Source organism: Diaporthe batatas (assembly GCF_019321695.1).
Source record: "Diaporthe batatas strain CRI 302-4 chromosome Unknown Contig00006, whole genome shotgun sequence".
NCBI lineage: Eukaryota > Fungi > Ascomycota > Sordariomycetes > Diaporthales > Diaporthaceae > Diaporthe > Diaporthe batatas.
Genome location: NW_025408553.1, coordinates 1454138 through 1479713, shown reverse-complemented (window position 1 = coordinate 1479713; position 25576 = coordinate 1454138). Strand labels below are relative to the sequence as shown.

The window sequence follows — 25576 nt, the reverse complement described above, 5'->3', positions numbered from 1 at the left end:
ATTTAATTTTTAATAACTTTAAATTAATAATATAAATAATCTTTAAAAATAATAAAAAAAAATAAAAAATAAAAATTTTAAAAAAATTATAAAAAGAAGGTAGATATTTATATTCTTTAATAATAGATTCTATTAAATAATTATTTATTTTCTTATTACCTTTACCTTTTTAGGTATAATCTTAATAGCTTTAACCCTAACCTACTAACCCTACTCCCCTCCCCCCCCCCTACCCCTATAGGGTGATTAGGGGTGACGGTAGGGGTGTGGGTGACGGGTCACCTGTGCGCCAAGGCCTGAGATAAGTACGACTATTAGGTAAGACTGGTTGGTATAATATAGCATTAGGTAGGAGAGGGAGGGGAGAGACTGACGGTGACGTTGAAATGAATCAGGGTTGTGGGGACCCAAAAAGCTTGTCCTTCTGCAAAGGTGGGTTCCTGCCATTTCCAAGGTTTGTCCCTGGCACTAACACGTGGAACGGCGTGCCAAGTGACGGAAAGCAACCCCAGCGACTGCAACTCAGATGGAGGCGATCGCGAGCCCGAGCTGATTACTGGACTTGGTGGAGATCAACACTGCTATGTGCAGAGTCCAGCAGGTGGGAATAATGGTGGAACCGAGCCATATTAAGTTGAAAATCAAATCTCGATGAGTCGAGCAGGATTCACGGTCTGGAGTCGCGGGCTTCCAACGTTAAGCGAGACTGGGGCAGGTCTATCAACCAGAGGTCCGGGACCATCTATGTAGGTGCTGTGATGGTCGAGCTCCCAGCGTCCTATCCCCAAACAGGCTGTTCTTGCCGGCCTGTCCATGTCCACTGCCCTGAAAGAGGCCAATTGGAGCTTATAACAAGGTACCATCGAGGCTATAGACTAGCCCACCCGCACAGCAAGAGGGGCAGGCAGTTCACTCACGAGTCACTGCCTCCCAGGTGTGGGGGAACGATCCCGATTGCGAGGTTTAAGCTCTTAGCAATCCTCCATGGCTTCTAGAACATCCCCACATCTTTGCTCCATACCATGGTATGCACTCAAACCTCCAGATGTTGTCGATGACGAATACTTCCCAGGCCCAGGGAGCGGAATTCCCTATACAGCGGTAATGGGAACTACTAAGGTCACCGGAAAGTGATGGCAGTCCAATATAGGCTAGTCCTACGCGTATGTCCTCCTGCAGGAAGGAATCGGACACCACCAGTCGCTTACACGATAGGCTTGCCAGGCATGACAGCGATATGGCGCGAAGGATCCAATACCACGTCCAACTACAAAATTTTTGGATGCGGCATATAGTCACTCCCCACTAGTATCTTCCTTCTCGTCAATGATTCCAAGAGCAAACAGCTATAAAGAGCCTGTGTTTTACCGCTCTTGCGGGAGTGGCTTCCCACAAAACATCAGGTGTTCGCCTCCTTCCAACACTAGCACTTGGTCCAGCTTCAACAGCGGCGAGCCCTCCGGATCTCGACACCACAGACATTGGTCCATACGAGAATAAGCACTACCAGTAGCCAACATGAAGCTGGCTCACGTCCTCGCCCTGACCGGTCAGGTCTTTCTTGCCGTGCGTGCAGTCGTCTCTTTTCCAGCCCCAACCAATATCAACGTCGCCTAGGCCCTTGTTGACCACTAATCTCCCTGATCAGGCTGCCCAAAACAATGGAACGAATGTGACCACGCTGCCCTTGAGCACTGACTCCGAGTTTTCATATATCCTGTCGGTCGTCCTGGCGCTGTCAAACAACCTCGGCTCCAACACGGGTGAAGTACTCCGTGCTGCCTCTCAGATCACACCCGGGGATTTCGAGAGCTGGTACTCCCAGTTCAACTACCTCGCAGGGCAGATCGAGGCCCAAGGCGACAGCACCACCTCTCCGATCGGCCAGCTAGAGTCGTATTTTCACGCATCGTCATATTATCGGACGTCACCATTCTTCCTCATTGGTAACACTACCGATCCACGGCTCCTCAGCGCATGGGACAGCCAGTTGAGCAACTTCGCCAAGGCCATCGAGCTGCTCCCGTTCCCCGGCGAGAAGCTCACCATCCAAGGCCCGGGCTTCACCATCCCGGCCTACTTCTACCCGGCCGACACGTATTGCTCCCCGTCAAAGAAAGCCAAGCGCGCCTGTGTTGACTCGGCCAAACGCCCAACCATCGTCGCCGTAAGCGGTTACGACGGCAGCCAGGAGGACCTATACCACGGAATCGGCCGCCAGGCCACCTCCCGGGGTTACAACTTCATCTCCTATGAGGGCCCAGGCCAGCCCACCGTGCGCCGCGAGCAAGGCCTCGGGTTCATCCCGAACTGGGACGCAGTGGTGTCGCCTGTGGTCGACTACCTGCACACGCGCGACGACGTCGACACGGACAAGCTGATCCTCCACGGCCACTCCTTCGGCGCCATCCTCGCGGTGCGCGCCGCCGCGGTCCTGCAGGGGCGCTTCGCGGGAGTCACCCTGGTTGACGGGCTGTACAACCTGCAGCAGGTCCTTCGGGAGCTGTTCCCCGCGCAGCTGATCCAGCTTTACGACGCGCGCAACGAGAGTGCCTTCAACGCTTACACGCAGGCTATCTATGACAGCGGGCTGGCGCCCACGAGCTTCAAGTGGGTTGTGAACCAGGGCCGCTGGGCTTTCAACACCAAGTCTTACTTCAACTGGTTTGATCAGCTGGGCAACTACACCATCGGCGGGTTCGCGCAGAACCTGACGGTCCCTGTATTCGTGGCTGGTGCCGACCATGATACTGCCGGTCTAGAACAGGCGCCCGCCGCGGCGGAGATGATTGGGGTCGAGGCGACGTTCCATCTGTTCCAGTCCAACACTGGTGCTGGAGAGCATTGCCAGATAGGTGCAGAGAGCCAGCTTGGGCTGACTCTGTATGACTGGGTTGCTAAGGTGGTGGGCTAGTAGTAGCTTGGTGGCTATACTGGTTCTGACTGTTGGCACACAGAGTCAAAACGACCAAGAGTCTACCTGATAGCATAGTTGATTAGAGCATGCACTGAGAATACAAAACTAGAAAGAAACAACATCAAATAAGGCGCTCACTCTTAAGTGCTAGCTCATTTTTACTTCTCTGTAAGGTTCATATGTCATGAAATCAGCTAGACAGCCCGATTGGTACGATCATTGGAACGCTGAACAACCATGACTATAGGCCATGGAATGGACTATAAAAGTTCTATGCTGGAAAAATAGCACGAAACTTTTACCATCTTTCCTGAATACCAAGGACCGGGTCACAACACAAGGTGTGTCCTTTCGATTGGCAGTTGAGTAATTACTAGTATGCAGGGAAATGGCGAACGAGGTATTCATTACCTGAGTAAGCATACCTAGATACAAGTCATTCAAGATCTGGAAAGGTTACAATTCTCAAATATAGACCGAAATAAGACTATTCTACGCCGCGTGTGGGCTTCTAAAGTGGCGGCTAATGGCGTGGTCCCGTCACTGTTCGACAACCGGCTAGTACTCATAGTGCGGGCCGGCCTGGAACACACTTTGACATAATTATTTTCGTGAGGCCCGGGTGGGAATTTTGTGTTTACGGATGTATTTGACATTTTTTGATGGTTTCGATTCAGCCTACCAAGTCTGTACTCTAAATTACCACTGCCCAACCGTCCACGGGTACGATTCTCAACCTTATCCCTTCAACTGGCGAAGGCGCGGCGATTCCCCCCCCCCCCCACCCAACACATGTGCACGCAATCATAGGATTGCAGCTATTACTGGGCTTTTATATTAATCTTTGCCGCTCATCATCAGCAGAAAGAATGGGCGGTCATCTGGCGGAGTCTGCCTCCGAAAAGACGACACAGGAAGACGTGAGCGAACCCACGGCCTTGCCGCTGAACTCATTACGAACTATTCCGGACTATAGCAGACGTAATTCGAATGAAACACCGGATGGGCCCCAGCTCGGGCATACAATAAATCCAGACACGGGCAATCAGGACCAGCTGGCGATATTTGCGACGACACCACATGTTGAAGCGGCTGCCGATGTGCCATACCACGTGTTTCGAAAGCGCACGAAGTATCTCATGGTTGCCCTGATTGGTGTGGCTGGGACTTTGTCAGGCCTGACATCTAGCACCTATTTTCCAGCGCTGAAGAGCATAACGAAGGTAGTCGATTGGGCGACGCCAGTCTTCAGCTCTTTATTTGATATTTGTCCCAAGCGAATAGCAGGACTATTACTCAGAATCTTACACTGACCGTTCGTTGACAGGAATTTGACATATCACACCAACTAACCTCTCTTACAATTACTACATATTCGCTCATGCAGGGTATAGGGGTCCTGCTATGGGGAACCCTCTCGGATAAGTTAGGGAGACGTCAAGCTTATATCTACTCCTTCATCGTCTGCCTCGTTGCTAATGGAGTTCTTTCCGGCTCCCCCAACCTGCCAATTATCTTCGTATTCCGTGGCTTGCAGGCATTCGGCAGCGCCTCCGTGATCAGCATTGGTACGTATGCGACTTGTCAATGCCAGATCTGAAATAGTGACTGAATTAATGACCGGCTGACAATCTTGGAGGGAGCGGCTTCATCCAGGATATTGCACCCCCTATCGAGATCGGTGGTTTTTTAAGTATATATCAAGCGTGTAAGTGAGAGGGTAAAATGAAGCTGCTGCAGTGGAGTTCTAAGACTTATCTGAACTTTACAGTACGCATGTTTGGCATGGCCGTGGGTCCTGTAATGGGCGGCGCTTTGGCCCAAAGATTTGGATTCCGTTCCATATTCATTGCCCTCGCCATATTCAACGGCCTGATCCTAGTGATGATCATCGTGGTTCTGCCAGAGACGTTGAGATCTGTGGTCGGGAATGGCTCTGCGCGCGTCAAGGGCTTCAGATACAAGCCTCTTTGGGATTTTAGGGCGGGAGGGCAGTCAGACACCGCAAGCCCTTACCACATGACCAAGCAGAAGATCAAGTTGCGGGACTTCTTGGAGCCCCTATGCATGCTACGCGACAAGAATACGCTGTTTTGCCTGGTTTTGGGTGGAGTCGCGTGCTCGATGTGGAGTATGATGAATGGCACCACGACGATGATTCTCGAAGAAAGGTTTAGCCTCAGCGAGCTTGATATAGGCCTGGCATACTTGGCGAATGGTGAGTTCAGCAACCTCTACAGTTTGGGGGCCAGGACACTGACGCCTCCGTGATTCAGGATCCGGTACCTGTCTCGGATCAGTCATCCCCGGATGGTTGATGAATAGGGACTTCCGCTCCACCGAAGCGAGGTACAGACAAGCCCACGGCATGCCAGATGAAAGCAATATATTGCTCAAGGCTATACCCAGTGACTTTCCGATCGAAAAGGCACGACTCCGCCACGTCTTCTGGATCATCGTGATGCTATCGCTCTCGGTGGTCCTTTACGGTCTGGCGCTCTTGGACTCATTTACAACATCACGCCGGCGTTGGATCGCCGTCCTCCTGGTTCTACAGTTCTTCATCGCGGTGTTCGCAAACATGATATTTGCCTTGACCTCTTGCCTCATGACCGACTTATACCCGGGGAAGGGCGCCAGCGCCACGGCGATTAGTAACCTCGCGCGGAGCACTCTTTCTGCGGGTGCTGTTCCTCTCGTGCACTACATGATTAAAGGGATTGGGGCCATGCCATCCTTTTGCGCCCTGGGTGGGGGTGTGCTCGTCTTGTGCATGTCTGCGGCGGCAGTCAGCCGCACATATGGGATGAAGTGGCGGGCGGAAACATGAAGAGAATGGGATGAATCATGAGAGGGAGTTCAAAAGTCCAATTGAAATGTGAGCCAGGAACCCGGAGAACATATGGTGGGCCCCTGAGTTGGGAACACTTCATTGAAAGGCATAAATCTGAGTCCTAAATGTTGAGAATACGCATGTTGGTGTCCGCGGTAGACATAAGTTGAAACATGATAATTATTTTTGAACTGATCCAACGTTGAAAGAATAAGTTCATCTAACTTACTAAATGATCTTATGTGTGTCATTATCGTCCAGTGTTACTCGCACGTGTGGGCACTCGTGAGGATTCAAGTCCCAGGTTTCCTGGGGCGGTCGGTTTTGACCGTGTCACATTGGTATGGGATGCTGGTGGGGCATCAAGGCCTACGGAACTAGAGAAAAACCGTAAAAGCTAAAGAATTGTGTATCGGATACTGCATCCACCTTATTAGACACCGACAGAATGGCATCTGTGAGACTCGGAAGACATCAATGATATCCATGGATGAATCCCTCCTCCCCTTCGAAAACCTTAGACCCTAACCCTCGGACCCACCCTCCCACGCTAGGACCCTCGACACTTCAGCTGGTGCCAGAGCCGAGGACTCACCAAGCAAAGCGCTCCCGAGGTCATTACAATACCAATCCTACGTTCATCTGTAGACGCATGAGACTTTCGATGGCCAGTAATATCATCACTGGATTTGCTTAATTTGTATGGTCGTAACCCACACGGATAGTGAGTCAGGACAGCCACCAGTTCCGAGGTCGAATCAGCCTTCATTCACCGATACAACAAAATCTGAACATCCTGAATTCGGCCGGACCAATCCGCCTGGATATACCCACATCACTTTTGGTCCATCAGTCTCACAACACTTGTCAATAAGACGACCGTGGTAGTCTCACAGCCATGACTCTATTTTTCAACCCTTTCTCCCGTTCCAGGGGCGGTGACGCATGGTTCCGGGTTGGCCTAGCGTCTTCATTTCCGAACATCACAGGCGAGGACGAGGACAACATCGCCCATGCGCGCCCGTGTGGCGCCGGTGCTGAAACGACACCCGGCTGCAAAGTCCTGTATGTCCCCAAGGAAGACAGTTCCCTTGCCAGCGAGGTCAAGCTTGACGAATCCGGCGCTCCGTGCGAGCCGGGAAGCCTGCGGGACCAAGTGCTTGTCTTCAAGTACAAGGGCAAATTTCATGCTATAAATCAGGCAAGCAAACACCACATTGATAAATGTAACGAATGTGCTGCCGATGTGTCTTTAGACTAACCAGGCATGCAGGAGTGTCCTCATTCGTCATATCCGCTGTCAGACGGGACACCATTTGACATTGAAGACTTTGGCGTTGTGTTGAGTTCTGGCATCACATGCCCCAAGCACGGTTGGTCTTTTGATCTCATTACCGGCAGAGGCGACCGGGGCAACTACAGGCTGCAAGTGTGGGAGACTGAGCTTCGCCCTGTCGAATCGGAGGGCGCCGAGGCGGGAGACAGCGAAGTCTGGGTTAGGAGGAAGCAAAGAATCGGATAGACACTTTGGCGCCCATCTTCGGCGTTTTATAGAGGACACTAAGCTCGAGATATCCAACAAGTATGACGGTACCGTTGACTCAAATGCACAGAAGTATAGAACAGTGATCAGCTTTCTTGATTCGCGAGCTTCATTCCGTCTGCCCGCCACGAATTCCCGCAAGACATCAATGGTGAAGTTTGATCTGCATCACACAAAATAATTTTTGGAATGACTTGGTGATCATTGGAATGCTGCGTCTATGTACCGTCTAGCCATAGATACCAGAGCCGTCTTTGAACAAATCCTGCGGTTCAGCGAACATGAACGGAAATGCCGAGACGGTGGAGAAGGAGTCCTTGTAGGCCTCGTTCCCTACTAGGCTCACCCTCAGACCGTATAGCACAAACATAAATGGCGAATAAGTACAAGCAATGTGAGAGACGTGGAAGAAACAGGGAGTGATGCAATCACCGTACCAGCCTCGGGCTATGCTAGGTGGAGGCTCTAGCAGGCCCAGTTCGAACACGCCACCTGGGGATGGGGTCGAGTAAGACAGTCCACAAGTAGTAACGATCTTCGGGAGATCTGCGCCGCAGGAGGTTTGTGGATCGTGATTACCCTATCTGCTCTAACAATCACCAGTAGGTTGGCGCTGGTAATTCTCGGACGGCAGCCGAGTCGATGAGAAGTTCGAGAGCTGCCTACTGCTTTGAACCGATGCGGTAGGTGGCAGCGGTGATAACGGTGATAGCGATGACATCTGCCACATCAGACGCAGGGGAAGTGGTGCTTTCTTCCTGTACTGTGGATATGTACGGTCTGGAAGCACGAACCCTTGTAGTTCAGCCTTGGGCCCAGACCTTGGGATGTTTCGGTTGGCGCCGATTTTGGGGGGATGCAGTTGAGGATCGGAAATTCGGATGCCTAGTGCGTCTGTATTGGTGCAAGGCCAGAAAAGTACCAGGCTTGTCGGCGGAAAGGAGGCTCAAAGAGCGCATGCACCCACGCATTCCCTCGGCAAACGTGACAGCTGCCATGACGACAGCGTCGACATGGTTGACGCTGGAATCTAATACACTGGGCCTCTGCTCCTCTCATCTCGGCTCCCTTGGAGGAGATATCCTGCTGGCCCACCGAACAAGGTTGTTTTCCCTGTTCTAATCTTGTTCCGTGTGTCGGATTGAATCCACCTTCCACCTCGCTTGAGCGGTTGTTTCGCCGAGATGTGGCGGACCGTTCCTCGTAGAAGATCAGCGAATTAGGGCCCTGGAATTTCCTATCGCGCTGGCTTGGCGTTTAAGCCTGTGCAGGATTGATGACAGGGGCAAAGTAGCCTCCCCAGATGTTCCACCAATCAGTCTCTTCTCCGGTCTCCGGATCCGAAGGCCTGGAGTTCCACCCCCGCCGTCCGCCCCGGACGCGGACCATCACGTCAGAGGAGGTTTGAGGCTTCAACTGGCGGTAGGATCAACGTCCAGGAAGGAGCCGCAGAAACAGAACGAAACGAAACAACCACGATCCATCAGCAACGATGTTGTCGGTCAAATCTTGTGGATATATTGAACTGTTGAGTGGCACTGATGCTACTCATGATCGCACACACGACTCGCCAGCTACCGTTTACGATGGGTCACGAGGCTTTCAATGCTTGGCCCTTAGCAAACAGGACTCCCCTTGGGGAAGGCGACCCGCAAAAGCTTACTTCGTCCCGTAATATCAAGTACACGGAACATCTATCACTAAGCTCAAGCGCCGCCTGCGCAGGTTATGTACAAGACCCCTGCAGGATCATGGCCTCAAACAAAAACCTCCGAAATGCTCAGGCCGGTCCCCTGAACACATCCCCCTAAACACGTTGCTGGGCATAGGACATCGACGATGTTGGTAATCTAACTCCCACTGGAGGCGCGGGGTGCACACGGTCCACAGAAAGGTAGGATATATGTCGAGACGTTCTCTCAGCTGTTTCCCTTTCTCCCATTCCTCAAGCACGACCATCTTCAGTTGGGATTGTATTCTTCAAAGTCACCGCGAGCTCGGTGTTGTCTCTCATTCTTTTCACTGTCAGTGCATTTGCCTGACTTGACATTCTTTTCCACATACATTCATTCACGAACCAGAGCTAGGCTCTGTTACCTTCAGTCCCTATCACATCAATATCACCACAGCTACTTCCAGCACCTTGGAAAGATACGAAAATGCGTTCCGTACTCATGGGCTCTGCAGCAGCCCTCGCCGGGCTTGCTCGCATGGCCGCGGCTGCCACCACGTCGTCCGCTTACACGGATGCCAACACCGGCATTGACTTCCAGCAATACTATGCCAACGGCGGTGCGTTCCAATTCGGTATTGCGCTTCCCGAGACGATCGAGTCGGATTTCATCGGACAGCTCGTTGTGCCGATCACAGAGACAGGAGGATGGGGAGCTGTTTCGCTTGCCGGGGGCATGTTGAACCACCTGCTGCTCGTTGCTTGGGCCAACGGAGACGAGGTTGTCAGCACTTTCCGAACAGCCAGTGCATACGCCAACCCGGCCGTGTACGACGCCACCGAGGTCAGCGCACTGCCCATCGAGAAGGGAACCTTCGTCAACAGCACCCACTTCTCCTTCACCTTCCTCTGCGAGGGATGTATCGTCGGTGGTACCACGACCTTCAAGCCCACAGACGAGACTCCCATCTTCGGCTGGGCACTCTCTGCTGAGAACCCCACCACTCCCTCTGACCCCGCCAGTGAGCTGCCCTACCACGGCGCTGGCTTCGGTCTGTACGGAGTCCCAGCTGCCAGCGCCCAGTCTGCCAAGTTCGAGGAGTGGGCTGCCATGGCCTCCAAGGCCACCACGCCTGCTCCGCCTGCTCCTGGCGCTGGCAGCAACTCGACCGCCCCGGTTGGTGGCAACGGCACCTCTGTCATCCCCACAACCTCCAACAGCACCTACGATGTGATCGTCGTCGGCGGTGGTCCTTCTGGTATCATTGCTGCTGAGCGTATTGCCGAGTCTGGCGCCAGCGTGCTCCTGATCGAGCGTGGCCCAGCCAACACTGTCGCCCTCGGATCCGACAACGCCCTGCCATGGAATGACACCCTGACCCCTTACGATGTTCCCGCCCTCGGTAGCAGTCTTTCAGGCCTTTCCGGGACCAAGATCTGCAGCGACACCGCCTCGATGGCTGGTTGTCTCCTCGGAGGTTCCAGCTCCATCAACGGCGAGAACTTCATCCACCCTCCTGCGCACGACTTCCAGAACTGGCCCGCGGGATGGTCCTGGGACGATGTGACTAAGGCTTCTGAGCGTCTGTACGAGCGTAACCCCGGTACTACGCTGCCTTCCAAGGACGGCAAGTACTACGACGACACGGCCTTCAGTGTTGTTTCCTCCTACCTGGATGCCCAGGGCTGGACCGAGGTCGACTCCATCAAGTCTCCCAACGAGAAGCACATGATCTACTCTCGCCCCGCCTGGTCCATCACCAACAACCTCCGTGCCGGTCCCGCCAGGACCTACATGCCCCACGCTCAGGCACTCGACAACTTCACCCTCAAGCTCGGCAGCAAGGTCGTCCAGGTCAAGCGCGATGGCAGCAGCGTCACCGGTGTCCTCGTCGAGGCTGAGGACAAGAGCCAGCAGATCATCAACCTCAACCAGGGTGGCAAGGTCGTCCTCGCTGCAGGTGCTCTGTCCACCCCTAGGATCCTCTGGAACTCTGGTATCGGCAAGTCTGATGCTCTCAAGATTGTCCAGGGAGGTACCACTGGTGTCGAGCTCCCCGATGAGGCGGACTGGATCGATCTCCCCGTCGGTCACGGCCTCAAGGACCACGCCCAGGCTCCTCTGTCCTTCAACATCGCCAGCCTCGACGCCTACGACTTCACCGGCATCGCCACCGCGCCCGTCGAGTCTGACCTGGACCTCTACAAGCAGGGCTCCGGCCCAATCACCCAGGCCGCCCAGCGCATGCACCTGTGGACCTCCATCAATGGCACCGATGGCGTCGAGCGCTACCTCCAGGGCACCGTCAGCGCCATGAAGGACGGCATTATCACTGTGCGCACTTTCCTGACCCACGGCACTACCACTACGGGCGAGCTCGGCATTACAGCTGGCGGCAATACAGTCCTGAACGTCAAGCCTTGGTTGATCACCGACGGCGACAAGGAGGCCTTCACCACCTTCATCCAGTGGTGGATAGACACCACGACCAAGAAGAACGGCAACGCGACCCTCGCCGCCGCGGCCTCCATGGCCATGGACGCCGACGCGACCCCCGAGTCCATCATCACCAACAACCTCATCTCGGGCGACCACTGGGTCGGCACCGCTAAGATGGGCACTGACGACGGGCGCTCCAACGGCACCGCCGTCGTCGACACCGACACCCGCGTCTACGGTACCGACAACCTGTTTGTTGTTGATGCCTCTATCCATCCCGACCTGCCTACCGGTAACACACAGGCTATCATCATGATCGTCGCTGAGCACGCGGCCGAGAAGATCGCCGCCTTCGACGTCGCCACCGGCAGCGCTGGCAGCCCAGGTGCCGGTGCCGAGACCGAGGTCCCCTGCAAGCGCAGGAAGAGGCGTGACTCCACGGGCCGCGTCATCCGCCGCCGCTACTAGAGGGAGTTGCGTTTGCTTTTACCTTGCATGGTCGGGTATAGAAGGTTTTAAACGGGAGTCAGGAGACTCGGTGTGATTTCTTTTCCTTCGGATTCGAAGCTTTCTTGTATATTTTGAGATCACAGTAGATAAAGACTTGTCAATGTACATGACACATTTGCCATTTATAACATGACTGCGTCTCCTTTGAAAGTTGATGCAAGAATCACTGCCTAGCGCTGAGGCCCCGAGGCCGACTTGACCTAGAAAAAGCTTCCCTTCCACGCACTCACCACAGCCTGTGCCACCAGCTTGTTGATGGAGTAGCCGGGGTGGTAGTCGTTGAACCATAGGCAGCTCTTGCCGTCCGCGTTGTAGCACGTGGCGTCTGGCGAGCCGTATGCGGTGGGGTTCTTGATCGCGGTCATGAACGGCGTCGTAGTATCGACGATCTTCGCAGTGACGCCGCTGTTGGCCGAGGTGAACTTCGCAAGCGAGGACGCGATAAGTGAGTTGTAGCTGGCGATCACTGCTGCCTCCGAGTCTCTCGCACTCTGGTCTTGTCCGAGCATGAGCGGGGTGTATTGGATTGCTTTTCCGTGTTGTGTCAGTATTGAAAATCTGTCGGAACATTGAAAGGGAGCGGGGCCGAGAACTCACGTGGGACGGTTAGCAGGACAAAGTTCCGAGCGCCGGCGTTATAGATGATCTGGAGCTGATCGAAATACTTCGAGATGACGGCATTGGTGATATCGGTGACATTGCTGCGATAATAGGTGTTTCCGACATCATTGACGCCGATCCACACTCCAACGAGCGTATTTGCTGCCGTCCATGGGGCATAAGACGGGTGGGACGCGAGGGAGCTGCTGAACTGTCCGACCTGGTCCACAAGGCTCTTCACGCTAGGATCGTAAGGCGTAACGAGGTTCGAGTCCGTCGTGGCGCCACCGTACGCGAAGTTGTACGTGAGGAGTGTGGACGTGTTCAGCTGGGAGGCCAGTATGCCCACCCAGTTCAGACCACCAGCAGCTGTATAGCCGGGCAGCGCTGGGTTTCCGATGGGGTTGCTGGCTGATGGCTTGTCACCGTTGATATCGAATCCAGTCTGCGAGTAAGAGTCGCCGCTATTTCACGAGTAAGCACGACTAGTGGAGCAAAGATAGCTTGCATGAGATACTGACAATGTGATCAAATATTTAGCTCCAGTCGGGGCACTACTAGGCGTGGCTGTGGAGGTCGTGCTGGTTTTGAACGTGGTCGTGGATGTTGAGGCCTTCGACGTACTACTGGATGTTGGCCCCGCTGAAGATGTGCCTGGAACACACTGGGCTGAAATTCGAGCGAAGTTGTCAGCTAAGAATAAACAAATCACCGTATTTTTTGCTTGAAAACTCACAGTAGTACGGGTTGAAGGACGTGCAGACCGATCCTGAAGCACAATTCGTAGCTCCAGTGAAGCCGATTCCTCCACATTGCCCGTACATTGGCACTTGTGCTGATGCAGCAGCAGCCAGCACGGACACCAACCACAAGGACCTGAGAGCCATATTTAGTTCACAATAACCGGCCCAACGAGAAAATGACAGTGTATGCAGCTCACTTTCGAGAAAATACAGAGCAACGAGAGAATAGGAATCTCTGTAACAGGCTGGGCCAAAGCTTATCTATACGTGAATTACAGTGTTGTACAGAGGGCGTGTCGCTTCGGCCCGTACGCTCCACGCGGTGTTCAGCTGGGATACTAGACCACCGGTTTGTCCGGAGGGCACTACATGGGGCAGTTGGTCCCGCAGAATCGGGAGACGAAAACGTGGCCTCGAAATGAAATAGCATCGACTTGATCTGACCATTGGAAGCCCAGACCCATTCTTGGCATTCCGTCTCCGTGTCTATTTGGCCGCTTAGGTGGATTGAGTTTGCCTCGGAGGAGGCCAGCCGCGCTTTTTCGGGCTAAAGGCCCTCACAGCCGGAAATACAGGCACTGCGTGTCAGGACACTAGGTTCTATCTCCTGACTAGGTCCCAACAACGCTTTACAGAATACCGGCAATAGTTCCAGATTCGAAGCTAATTTATCTGTCTCAAAGGGAGATGCACGCTATCAGTGTTGTACGAACGCAATCACACAAGTATCATAGGCCTCACGGGGCCAGGTGACCAGTCCCTGCCCTTCTTCATGCTTGCACAGCATTGTGAAGTCCTGTAATAACAAATATACCTAGGTAACTCTTCAATTCGTAGATCATGCAGATTCGGGGTTTAACACGAAAATTCCCTGGGCCTTCACGTGCACAGCGCCGAAATTTTGAAAATAATGATTACTAAGTACCGCAATCCCATTGTCAACTACAAACATTGAACATTTGAACGCTATGTATTAATCAATATGCATAACAAAAGAGACGATTTTTACTCCCAGAACACATTTTATCTACCACTCATTAACAACTCTACCAAACTGTTTCAGCATTACTTACCATAAGCCACCTCGGCCGTTTAGCCAAAGTAGTCTACGAATAGCTGCCGGTAGGTATTGGAAAATTCCACAGTCTGGGACCTCGGCGACCTCAGCTCCATCTATATCCAAATCCATGCTTTCCGAGCGCGAGACAGTCATTTGCATAACATCTCCTTCTCGGCAGCTGTTGAACCACGCATGGCTGAGAATCTCGTCCACTCCGATGCGGTCCTCAGGCTTCCAGGCAAAGATCTTCTTGAAGAGGTCCAAGAGCTCTAAAACCTCTCCCTCTGGGATCTCGGAAACCATTATCTTGTAGCCCGGTCGCATGAGGTACCTACCCCTGCAACCCCGTCCGGGGGGTGGAGGCGGTGGTTGTGCTTCCCCCTCAGCCAAGGGAACCACGAACTGCTCCTCCAGAAGAAGAAGCATGTGAAGGGACCCGGGCACACCTACTCTTCTCATGTGCTCGGCTTGACTTTCCTTTCTCTCCTCAACACTAAGCGTCGCCCACTGTAATGGATCCTCGGGAACCTCGACTTGTTTGGCGAAGGCGGACCTGTATGGCTCAGGCAGCGGGCCGTTCAAATCCTCCCACTCACTCACAAGTCCCCAAACGCCGCCAAAACCCAAAAATGGATGGCCACTTCTCCTGATCTCAAAGATGGAACAGCCAAGTGCCCAGATATCGCTACCGAATCCAAAATTATAACTGTTTTCGAAGAATCCTTCAGGGGCACAGTATGAGTGAGGAATGCCAGTGGATTCAGGTGCATTGGATGCAAGGAAAGACTCTCCAAAGTCGATCACTGCGATCTCATCCGAGACATAACCCGAAGATATGGCAAGGTTTGGAGGGATGACAATATACCTGGGCTCATGGAGGTTGACACTGGCGTGTTCGTCTTCATGTTCTTCAGATGCTGGGCTAGGCACAACATTCTCGTCATCTTCAAAATCGTCTCCTGCTACACCCTCGTCGTAGAAGGTGTCATCTTCCTCGGCTTCTCCTGCATAGTCGCTGCGCCAATCATACTCGTCGTCGTCAACGTAACATAGCAAGTTCGGCCTACCAAGCAGCCGCAAGATTTGCTCCTCATCGAGGTCATCAAGACCTTTCAAGACGTAGCAGATGTTGTTAGGACGGAAGTCACCATGGCAGATCCCCCTTTCATGGAGAAACTTCATGGCAAGCACGAGCTGGTAACAAATCTTTTTCAGTGGTTGTGCCTCGTGGTGGTGTCTGTCAGCGGCATCCTCCAGGTTCGGACCGAGGACCGGCATGACGACGCAAAGATGCGTGCCATTAGGCCCGTCAAGCCAGAAGTGGTCCTCTGGAATGACCACATGACTGAAACTGATGTCTCTCTCTTTAGGGCTCAAGTTCTCGAGCATCTCGCAGATCTTTAGGTCCGCACAGTGACCAGTAGAATGCTCGGCAGCAAGGATCTTCACAGCTCTCCACATGTTCTGCTGAAGATCCCGACAGAGCCAAACAGTGCCGAAGCCTCCATAGCCGAGTTTGTGTACTACCTTGTACCGGCCATCTTGACCCAAGAGGTCCCCGAGATGGGTAGGATGCAAACCGCCAGGCTTGTAGTCGTCGATGCTCTCTGCACCCACATCGGAGTCGGCTGGCACATACACCGGTCGAATTGAATTTGTTGTTGATGCCATGGTATTAAATGCAGCAAAAGGTACGAAACGTGGACTTCTGTTGCTGATGTTGCGGCTGTTGCTGTTGTGTTTGATCTCTACTAGAGATGTGAATGGTTGGTTCTGGGTGGCGTCTAATGTCAGTTGGCTGGCAGTCAAGAACTCACTGTCTTAAATATATATAATTCTTGCCTCGCCCGGAGGTCAAAGAAGTCTTTGTTCTTAATTGTTCTAAGGTTGTCCAGCATGAGCAGAAAGCCCCGACAGCGACCTTGCACGGCAGAGCAACCCTACCAATTTGAACAAACCCAACAAGGCAGCCTTTCAATGAAGATTCCATTGTCGCGGAATGATTGTGTGATTCAAATGATCTGGGTGTGTATGCTCCCCCACTAGGAGGGTGACAATGCGTTGACATTTGACAAGGAATGGAACGGAAGGCCAGCCGTTGAAAACCACTTGATACGAAGAGAATGCTTTTGAATGGTTCCGAGGTCCACCGAAGCTTTTTGTACCATCTGAGTAGTCCTGCTACGGGGTCAATTTAAATAAGGGAAGAATCTACCCATAATCAAGAAAGGTTGGAAGAAAACCAACCACCTTGGTACCAACCCAGCATCAACTACAAGCGATCAAAACTTCAATCCGGACCTATTCAACAGCCCTAAAACTGTCAGTCGATAAGATGTCATCTTCAGCAAGAGAGCTCCCAAGGCCGAAGCAAGGATCAAGACCCGCAGGTAAGTCAAACGCGAAGACCAAGAACAAGCTTCAGAACGCGAAATACATCCATGGACACACCGAAATTGACAGGAGCAAGGGAGGCGGTGTCCCATGGAAGATGGGTGAAATGCAAAAAGTGGCAGAAAGCCTGATCGTAGGCACCCCTAAGTGCCGTGCTTGCTACACGCTGACCCCACCGTGCGATTGTGGCAAGCCTTTGTACGAGACTGAGGTAAATGTGTTCTGGACTAGAGCATCTGGCTATTTGCGCCTTGCCTTACCAACAGTCAAGCGGTGCGAGGACATCCTCATTAGAGAGGCAAAACGTCTCGGGATGAAATGTGTAGTTCTGAGATCAGACCATCATAACACCGCCACAATGTTCGATCGCACGGGCCGAAAGACTGGATACATGCCAGCCGACTGGCACATTACGGTATACTTAGGAGATGACATTAATCACCTCCTGTTGCAAGGTCACGTTTACACATTTGTCGGTAGGAACACGGAATTTCCTTTAAGCAAACTTCATGAAGGCAACAGAAAGATTCTCGAGACACACGAATTGCTTGAGGGCTTGACGCTTGAGGAGGCCGCACCTGAGGCGTTTTGGGGGTTGCGAGGGAGCTGTGGTTGGGTAAACGTTGAGGGACAGCCCGTTAACGCTGATGGCACACCCATCATCAAGAAGCCTGAGGAGGAAACACCCACCATCGAGAAGCCTGAGGAGGAAACACCCACCATCGAGAAGCCTGAGGAGGAAACACCCACCATCGAGAAGCCTGAGGAGGAAACATCCGTCGTCAAGCCTGACGAGGAATTGTCAGTCGAGTAGGTCATTTACTTCCTCGGAGAATCAGCACAGCCGTGTTTTGGTGCAGTGGTTACTGAAATTTCCCCAGATTGTTTATTTCCAATTACCAAAGGGCGCTCCCCTACACGCAGCGAGAAAGCTCTTACAGCCTGAGAAACAAGGCAAACCCTTTTCCCCTGGTACTTTAACTTTCAAGGTTACCACTGAAATACAAAAGTAAGAACAAAAACAATTTACATATTTCACTTCTCCCCGCAGCTTTATTAATGAATAAATATGTCCAATTGGGAACAAAATTACCCCTACCACTGCTGGTTTTGTAAAAGGCCAGGTGGGTGGGTGCGGTGCTGGGGTTGCTTTACCCCATCCTTATGTTCATAACTTCCAAATGTCTGAGCAACATCTAAAGCCAGAATTAAGCGCCGAAGGGACAAGGTACTAAATAAGCATCTGTGCGTGTGTTGCAATGCCCCGGTACCTTCACATTTGTCGGTTGGCTTTCTTCACGCATATGCAGGGAGAGGTAAAAGTGGGGTATAGGTTGGTTGATTCAGGTGCCTGCAAACGGCAGGTTGTAAGCACCTTCATGTACCCAGGTATGTGCCAGATTAAGCCTACAGACAACAACATTCTTCAATTTGCATAGAAGGTGTTCGTCCACGCCATGGCTTTTAGCAATGCCTAACAACGGGTGTGTGACTTAAATTCCAGTGGACTAGATATTTTTATCAGCTCGCGAGCCGTCACATGAAATAGTATGTAGGTATATCCCTGGTGACCCTTGATTGATTTCTGCTGAAAAGCCGTTGTTTTGAGCCGTTAACGTTACTTACAGGATGCAATTGTGTCAACCCTCAGGAATTCGAGCTGATATCTTTGCACGATCATGGAATCAGGGCTACTGCCCCTGACCACGCAGGTCCAACCAGGCCTCAGGTGACCGCTTCTTGACCTTCGGCATCATTTTCTTGGTCGACTCCACGGCTGATGGAGCCCAAGAGCATATGCCAAACCCCGTCTCGCTCATGATGTCTATGGTCAACAATATCGCTAGACCACGATTAACGAGGTGGACCTTCAAGGGTCAACTTGGTGCACTTTAACTCACAAATCCAAGATTTTTCCTAGGGTGTCATCGAGGTACTGGAGCCTCTGTTTTCCGAGTGGGTCGTCGCCAAACTGGATGAACTGCAGGGCGACAGTTGTCCTGGTTTTACATAGCTTTTGCATCTTCCTCACAAGATCCTTGATCGGGTCTTCAACTCCGCATTGTTTCCTCGTTCCGCCCTCCCATATTGCGTCGGTCAGGATGTACACACTTGTCCCACGGCGATTTGTCTGCTGGAAGAAGCCGGGCCCTTTCTTCAGACCACTCTTGACATGGTCCAATATGGAGCTGAGGCTGGACTCCATGTTACAAGGGCCTCCAGGATATCTTCTCTCTGGGTTGTCCAGCCAACGAACGAGAGTGCTGATCTCCCTCGCCCCACTCTTTCTAGGTCTGGTCGGGTTAGAAGTGACAAACAGTTCGACTCCATTTGGATCTGCGTGTTTCACCAAGTATCCCAGCGCTTTCACTGTATCGATCACATCATCCCAGTGATTTTGCCTCATAGTTTCCGAGTCGTCAATGACAAATATCTGTTCGTGGTTAGTCGGAATATAGTCACGTATACGCAAGTCGACATACCTGTTCCCGGCCATCGATCTCCTGCATGGCTCGTTGATAATCAGGCAGTGGCGGTGCCCCGCTTCTTTTCTTTCGATCTATCCACCGGAGCACCTCGGGAATTTTCAGAAGGGCGTATTCAACGTGTCCCCCCAAACCACTTCCACCAGCGGCCACTGTTTCCACGGCGTGTGAGGAATCTGGCGAGGTCACTCGGTCATCATGTGCAATCTTCTCCTCCCATACAGGTTGACAATTGTGTATCGACGTGCGATGTGACATATCGTTCGGGTCGCTCAGAGCCGATGCAGCTCCAGAGTCAGGTTTCATCGGTGGAGAGATAATTATATGCGCCTGGTCTGGACCTGATGGAGATGCTTGTGCCTGCTCTCGGTCCGGAGCTTCCATTGATGCCGGTGAAGCAGGCCATGCGAGTATTTCGCCTGCCTCGGTACTCGAACGAGATCTGTTGGGCCTGGGGAGGCTGCGACTGCTCTCAATTAGCGAGTTAGGTGACCCAAGCCCTTCGCGAGCGTGGATATCTTGGCGAATTTGGTTTCCTGCTTGAATGTTTACCAGGGGCATTTTCTCGTCGCCGTCTTCCTGCGATGGTCTTTGCTCCCGGATGGGACTCATGAGAGGTGGCGAATCCAATGTTTGGAGATTCTCCGGTTGTCGGGTCTCTGCTTCCAGTTTTCTCTCGAAACGCGGTCGCAAGGTCCTAGCATCCAGCCTGCGTTTGCTGTTCGCTATGAGCATATCGTGCATGATAATTTCACCAATTGCGCCGGATAGATCATCAAACACCCGTCTTCTTTCCATGACAAGTTTCATCATGTCGTCAACAGCCTGATTTCGGTCATTTCCATTGTGGAAACAACCTGAGTATCCCTGGTCCTTGAGGCGCAGATCTGCATCGGTTTCTTTCTGCCTCATTTGGAAAAAGGCCTGCACTCCTCTTGATCCACATGTCATCCAAACCAAACATTCGAAAAGAACACACCCAAATGACCAAATGTCCATTTCCCATAGTGCACCATAGTCAATATCCTCCAATGCTGCATAGCGGCTGGACAATTCTGGGGCTCCGTACATTTTCGTGCTTGGTTCGGCCGGGGTTCTGATTGATTTGTTCGGGGTCTTGACAAGGGCCGTACTTGTCATTCCAAAGTCACCAATTTTGAATTGGTAATCATAGGCAGTGGTGGCCCCTTTTCGGAACACAAAGATGTTGGCAGGCTTCAGGTCGTGATGCACGCAACGGATGTTGCCATAAATGCTGCTCCTGGGGTCCTGCTCGAGACTGTGAATATATTCGAGCCCAGTGAATAGGTCGATGAGGCTGGACCATAGGCCGTAGAGTTCCTGTCGCTCAAGTGGCAGCTGATTGCGGTCGAAGAAATCCAACAAGCTTCCTTCTTCTACATACTCGAGCATGATGAATCCTCTGTCGCCCTTTGTGAATGAGCCATAGTATTTTAGAAATTGCTGTTTGTAGATACGCTTAGGGACTTTGTTTTCGAGACTGATGTATGTATCAACCTCGTTTTTGAATGAGTACTTCATTTCGGAGGGATCGAACTCTTTTAAAACAATCGCATCCTGGCGGAAGACGCATTAATTCAGACGATCTATAGCACCATTCGTAATAAATCAAGAGCACTCACAGTCGGCAGGCCAGAAGAGGGATCAACATGGCATTTTTTCACTATTGTGCTTTCCCCATCTCTACCCGAGAGTACCTTCTCGACTCTGAAAGGCAATATACTCTCCGGTAGCAGCTCCCTGAACTGTAAACGGTGTGGCCAAAGAGTAACCGGGGAGAAAAGCCACTGGTAGCATCGAAACTTGTTGAAGGTTTGTCGTCCATCTAGCGCATCGGAGAAGGCAGGTGGCTTGGAGTCGAATAGCATATTATGATCATCAATATCCTTCTCCACGAACTTCTTGATATAAAATAGTTTTGGGCTGTCGGTGGTGGAAATGTAGGCAAGGGTCGAAAAAATTCGCAGGAATCTAGCCAGAATGTCGTCAATGGGCACTTGAATGGGTGTGACGTGGCTACATGCGTTCAGAATAGAAGAGATCCGAGCACGCTGCCAGTATTCCTTCAAAGCTTCGAAAGTGATGTATTCGGACTCATTGCCGCGTCCATCGGTACCAACGGTCTGGTTTTTATCAACCCACGAATGAAAGTCGTCGAAGGGTTGGAAGTCTGGAGTCGTCGAGCTATATGAATAGGCCATCCCTGACGTATTTAATCGCTGAGCCTCGACAATAGATGTCTCGTGCAGGGATATCTGGTTGATGTCGGATCGCAGACGTGGATGGGTAGATTTCTCGGTGAGGTTCAGGCAGCAAGGAGCGTGCTGGTCAAACACAATTTGTACTCGCGCTGTTGAAGAGCATCATTCAAAGGCTTCGTTCGAACTATCCTGGCAGGTTAGCTCCACTAGTAGGGTCGAAGGGCGAGCAGAGAGTGACGAAAGTTTCGAACGGTGGTCCACAAGGAGCGGGCTTTCGTTTTACGCAAGTCTGCTGGATCGCGAGGGCACACCAAAGGTCCTGTAAGACCATTTATAGGTCTCCCTGTCCGAGATGCTTGATGTTCTTGTCACGAATAGTGCAGGACTTCGAGTTTTCGAATCAAACAAGATGATAAAATACAACCGTGCCCCTCATTTTGTACGAGCGTCCAACAAACTCTTTATGGTGTCACACCTGGCATGCAGTCATCTGCAGAAGCGGCCGGGCTGCCCACCACTCACGCACCACCCACGCTCACCTTGCGGGCTTTTCACCAGCTTCTCGGTTCGGTCTAGTCACACCGGAGGTAACCTATCTAGGTACCTCAGCCACTGTGGGCTTTCATAAGGCATTCTCTTGCAGTAATCTCCCACTTGTTGCGCCTCCCCCTCCTCACCCACACCTCCCCTTTTTACACTCCGACGAAAAGGACTCAGCCTGCAGGATGCCCCACCATGCAGGATGTTCGAGTTCATTACTAATCCACGCTTTCCGAATGGTGTCTAGATTTTCTTCCGAGAGAAACGAAACCGACGTCATCATTTCCAATTCCTTTTCCACGGTACTCTAATGGGCACCTAGGTAGATGCGTGAATGTGAACATAGTTGGGGAAATGATTGGAAGCTTGCAAGAGCGATTGATTCAGCCTGCAGCAACTGGTTTAACTCCCACAAGAGTCTCCTCGTCTTCTTGAGTAAGCTGGCGCCTGACGCGATTGTTCCTCCAGTACAAGATCCACCAAAGACAGATAATAACCCCAGTCATGGGCAAGCAGATCGATACGAATAACGCAAAGAATTGCGGCTTCCAGAATGGCATTGATGACCCACGTGGGTCGTCTTGGTCCCATTGAAATGCTCCGCTGCTGAAGAATGTCTGGACTGATGTTAGATAACCCGTCAACTCAGAGAAAGAGAAAGACGGCAATCTAAAAGTTCTTACGGCGACGAAAGTGGCGGGCAAGAATAATAACGTGACCAGTGTGATGAGGTGCATTGAAGAGGTCTGTATGGCCGTCTTCTCTGCGACTTTCTTCATGCTCTTCGTCATGGCCTCCATCTCGAGGCTTGACTGGTGCATATCTTTGGTCATAGCATGTACATGCTTTCCGCTCTCAAAAGCATTGACTGCAAAGAGCTTGTTCAGCTCGATATTACGGAACTGCACAATTTTGTCGAACTAATCATAACTCGTCAGCTACTGATTCCAGTATATCAAGAGAGCCTAGAATGCGGGCCGAACTTACCAGTGACTTGCCATCCTCGAACATCCTCATGAGAGTGTCCGCTCGAGACTGCTCCATTTCTAAGCTTCTGACAACTGCCCTGGCGCGTGTGTAGAAGCCTTTCAGGTCCTGGGCGCAGCCTTTCTTGATGTCCATGGGAATTTGATCATTTTCAACAAGCGTTTTATAATAGTCAATAATTTCGTTGATGACCTCTGCATTCAGCTTCATGACAAGCTTGACTTCGTGAATTTGCGATGCGACGTCTGTCAGCGTCTGTAGTCCGTCGACGGTAAATTCCTGCAGTACTTTGAACTTGCTTTGTTGTAGTTGTGTCGGAGATGCGAGGAGGGGCTCAGGCCTGTGTGGCTGCGGTGGGGTTTCTGGTCTGTTCAGCATTGGAGAATCTTTCTTCTCAGCTTCCACACTGGTTGAAGCTCTCGAGAAGGAGATCCCGCTCAGTATTCGCTTCGGGGACACAGTCGACAAAACGCTATGCAGGGTATCTGCTCTCCGCGGCGCTTTCGGGTAGGCATTTGAGTTGATGCGGCGGGGCAGCTTTCCAACATCTTCTTCGGTCTCCCACAATCGCTCAAGAAGAGCCTTCGCGTCCACGCTCAACGACTGCTCAATGTTCTTGAGGGGGGCGCCTTTAGCTTTCAACAGTATTTCGTTGAGCTGGTTTTGAAGATCACTGATTCTTGATTTCCAATTCTCACCACTCCATTCAAGCACAAGAAGGAGTGTCAGAAGAGAAGCAGAGAAAGATCCACTGATAGTCTTGAGCGAACTAGGCTGTAGCTGGCTGGTGGATCCCAGGGCTTGTGTGATTCGTTCTTGCATCAGCTCATTACCCTTGACGTTGATCCAGGTAGCACGTCCCGTGCGCACGTCAAATGAGTGGTAAACTGCGGTCTGTCGGATTGACCACGGAGGAGATTTAGACCTCTCTATAGACCACAGATTGAAACAATGCCTGATCTCGTGGCCTGATCTCCCCAATCTGGGAATACGATGTCTTTCGGCTTCAAAGTCATCAAGAAAGTTCTCAGCGTTGAAGGCGGTATAGTGGAAGTCTTTCAATGCCTCCTGCTCTCCGAAGGTGAAGGCAAGGTCTAGGAATCGAGGCATTGTTTGTAAGAATGACAGAGTATATGTGAAAACGTCCATTGAGCAGTCAAGAGGTGCGCGAGAATGATCTGCTGTTATGAAACTATGTCTATTGTCAGAATCCTCTCTGAATCACTTAAATTGTGTTCCTGTTATACCGTTGTTGCTGGATGCAAGGGAGACTCACACGTGCCGGCATCGAGGATCTTTACGTTCAGCGCGGAAGTGGCTTTTTAACTCTTCCACTGTCCTGTACCTCTTCAATTGTCCAAATTCTGCTTGGCAGCACTTAGTGCCCGTAGAAAAGATATCTGTAATATACAAATCGGATTTTGACTTACCACAGCCATCGTATGATTCTACGAGCTTGACGCCAGAATAATCAGGCTCGTCCACGAACAAGCGTTGTTCTTGCTCCCGAAGAGTTTCATTGTATGACAGTAATTCATGCTTGAATGAGTGTGAACGTAGCAGATTGACAGGATATGTATTGGCATCAACGAGAGCCGCGTTCAAGACATCATGCTGATCATAGGAATCCATATCGTCAGGATACTTGTTTCAATTGACAGAAACACTCGATTTGAATCAGCAATGGTCCGGATGAAGATATCTTTTTGAATTCATTCCAACTTGGGCCCTGTCGGGAGTACAACTGAGGCTCTGAGGACTTTCAACCTCGCAATGAGACCTGTAGACGAAAAGATATTGGGTCCACTTCCCAGCCTCGAAGGTGCAACGCCCCCACGCTAGGTGTCACAACATCTGAGACCTTTAATTGGATGTTTGTAACCAGACGAAAAACGACACAACAGCCGGGGTGGAGTGGTGCAACGTCGTGCTTGGGACTGTCCACGAGTTGATTGGTCGATACCGGCCGCTGCATATGTGGGCGGGCATCCTGCAGGGCGACCGGTGAGGCAATTCGCCTTGAAGATCAGGCCTCCGCCCCCATCGGGCACCTGGGAGGGTGTCGGCGTCTTATCAACCTAGGGCGCAGGCGAAGAATCCTCAGCTGAGAATTTTGGTATGTGGAAAAAGTCATGTTTCAATTTATTGTTCTCATAAATCATTCACTGCGTGTCAACCTTATTCAATCCAGTAAGACCAGCTTCGACGTATTTGGCTACAATGCCGGGCTATAACAGAGCCTTGTGCATTCCATTCTCTCTTCAGTCCTCGCACGTCCGAATCGCAGTGGCTGATCTGCGCTCTCCACTTATCTCCGCCACGTCTGTGTGCAACCATCACCCGCGCCGGCGGCGAAGCACCCTGTAAAGCTCTGTCACCTGCGCCTTCCAACTCGGTAAGTCATTTTTCTAGTCCGATACGGGAGGCTCATCTCCGTATTAGGTCAGGCTTACTTGACTGAGCTGCTGAGGCAGATCCACGGCAAACTGGTCTCCGGGGACGGTCTGTGATCCGTGTTAGGCGTTTTCCTTCCATGAAAACAAGCACCTCGGAAAATGCCTTGAACCGAAGTATGCCTTGAGCTAAATAGATTCAAGGGAGAGATAGTACTTGCATTAACGGCGATGCT

The 25576-nt window shown here is 51.6% G+C and overlaps 9 protein-coding genes across 9 annotated transcripts; 5 read left to right on the top strand and 4 right to left on the bottom strand.

Moving 5' to 3' along the window:
- Positions 1 to 1518: 1518 nt before the first annotated feature.
- KVR01_005871 (uncharacterized protein) lies at positions 1519 to 2914 on the top strand (the record flags this gene model as incomplete). The annotated part of the gene is made up of 2 exons (XM_044786651.1): positions 1519 to 1523; positions 1693 to 2914. The coding sequence occupies 2 exons, from the start codon at positions 1519 to 1521 to the stop codon at positions 2912 to 2914; spliced, it is 1227 nt and encodes a 408-aa protein (XP_044644674.1).
- An 872-nt stretch (positions 2915 to 3786) lies between these two features.
- On the top strand, positions 3787 to 5814 carry KVR01_005738 (uncharacterized protein; the record flags this gene model as incomplete). Its single annotated transcript, XM_044787111.1, has 5 exons — positions 3787 to 4119; positions 4245 to 4485; positions 4557 to 4625; positions 4689 to 5135; positions 5194 to 5814. 5 exons carry the CDS (start codon positions 3787 to 3789, stop codon positions 5745 to 5747), a joined length of 1644 nt encoding a protein of 547 aa, XP_044644541.1. The 3' UTR covers positions 5748 to 5814.
- A 553-nt stretch (positions 5815 to 6367) lies between these two features.
- KVR01_005994 (uncharacterized protein) lies at positions 6368 to 7333 on the top strand. Its single transcript, XM_044788391.1, has 2 exons — positions 6368 to 6951; positions 7024 to 7333. Exons 1-2 carry the CDS (start codon positions 6649 to 6651, stop codon positions 7270 to 7272), a joined length of 552 nt encoding a protein of 183 aa, XP_044644797.1. The 5' UTR covers positions 6368 to 6648; the 3' UTR covers positions 7273 to 7333.
- A 2119-nt stretch (positions 7334 to 9452) lies between these two features.
- On the top strand, positions 9453 to 11873 carry KVR01_005929 (uncharacterized protein; the record flags this gene model as incomplete). Its single annotated transcript, XM_044781838.1, has 1 exon — positions 9453 to 11873. The coding sequence occupies one exon, from the start codon at positions 9453 to 9455 to the stop codon at positions 11871 to 11873; it is 2421 nt and encodes an 806-aa protein (XP_044644732.1).
- A 242-nt stretch (positions 11874 to 12115) lies between these two features.
- On the bottom strand, positions 12116 to 13402 carry KVR01_006152 (uncharacterized protein; the record flags this gene model as incomplete). The annotated part of the gene is made up of 4 exons (XM_044782191.1): positions 12116 to 12444; positions 12513 to 12979; positions 13037 to 13184; positions 13252 to 13402. 4 exons carry the CDS (start codon positions 13400 to 13402, stop codon positions 12116 to 12118), a joined length of 1095 nt encoding a protein of 364 aa, XP_044644955.1.
- Positions 13403 to 14327: 925 nt separating this feature from the next.
- KVR01_005926 (uncharacterized protein) lies at positions 14328 to 15989 on the bottom strand (the record flags this gene model as incomplete). Its single annotated transcript, XM_044783471.1, has 1 exon — positions 14328 to 15989. One exon carries the CDS (start codon positions 15987 to 15989, stop codon positions 14328 to 14330), a length of 1662 nt encoding a protein of 553 aa, XP_044644729.1.
- A 664-nt stretch (positions 15990 to 16653) lies between these two features.
- KVR01_006084 (uncharacterized protein) lies at positions 16654 to 17526 on the top strand (the record flags this gene model as incomplete). Its single annotated transcript, XM_044787718.1, has 1 exon — positions 16654 to 17526. The coding sequence occupies one exon, from the start codon at positions 16654 to 16656 to the stop codon at positions 17524 to 17526; it is 873 nt and encodes a 290-aa protein (XP_044644887.1).
- Positions 17527 to 18437: 911 nt separating this feature from the next.
- On the bottom strand, positions 18438 to 21420 carry KVR01_006212 (uncharacterized protein; the record flags this gene model as incomplete). Its single annotated transcript, XM_044782029.1, has 4 exons — positions 18438 to 18555; positions 18614 to 19146; positions 19196 to 20776; positions 20917 to 21420. The coding sequence occupies 4 exons, from the start codon at positions 21418 to 21420 to the stop codon at positions 18438 to 18440; spliced, it is 2736 nt and encodes a 911-aa protein (XP_044645015.1).
- An 858-nt stretch (positions 21421 to 22278) lies between these two features.
- On the bottom strand, positions 22279 to 24579 carry KVR01_006356 (uncharacterized protein; the record flags this gene model as incomplete). Its single annotated transcript, XM_044793402.1, has 6 exons — positions 22279 to 22325; positions 22532 to 22577; positions 22644 to 22880; positions 22948 to 24139; positions 24224 to 24311; positions 24378 to 24579. 6 exons carry the CDS (start codon positions 24577 to 24579, stop codon positions 22279 to 22281), a joined length of 1812 nt encoding a protein of 603 aa, XP_044645159.1.
- Between the last annotated feature and the right edge of the window lie 997 nt (positions 24580 to 25576).

Coding starts and splice junctions, on each gene's coding strand:
- KVR01_005994 (XM_044788391.1), top strand. CDS start 6,649: ATGACTCTATTTTTCAACCCTTTCTCCCGTTCCAGGGGCGGTGACGCA. Junction 6,952..7,023: donor AATTTCATGCTATAAATCAG/GCAAGCAAACAC, acceptor CCAGGCATGCAG/GAGTGTCCTCATTCGTCATA.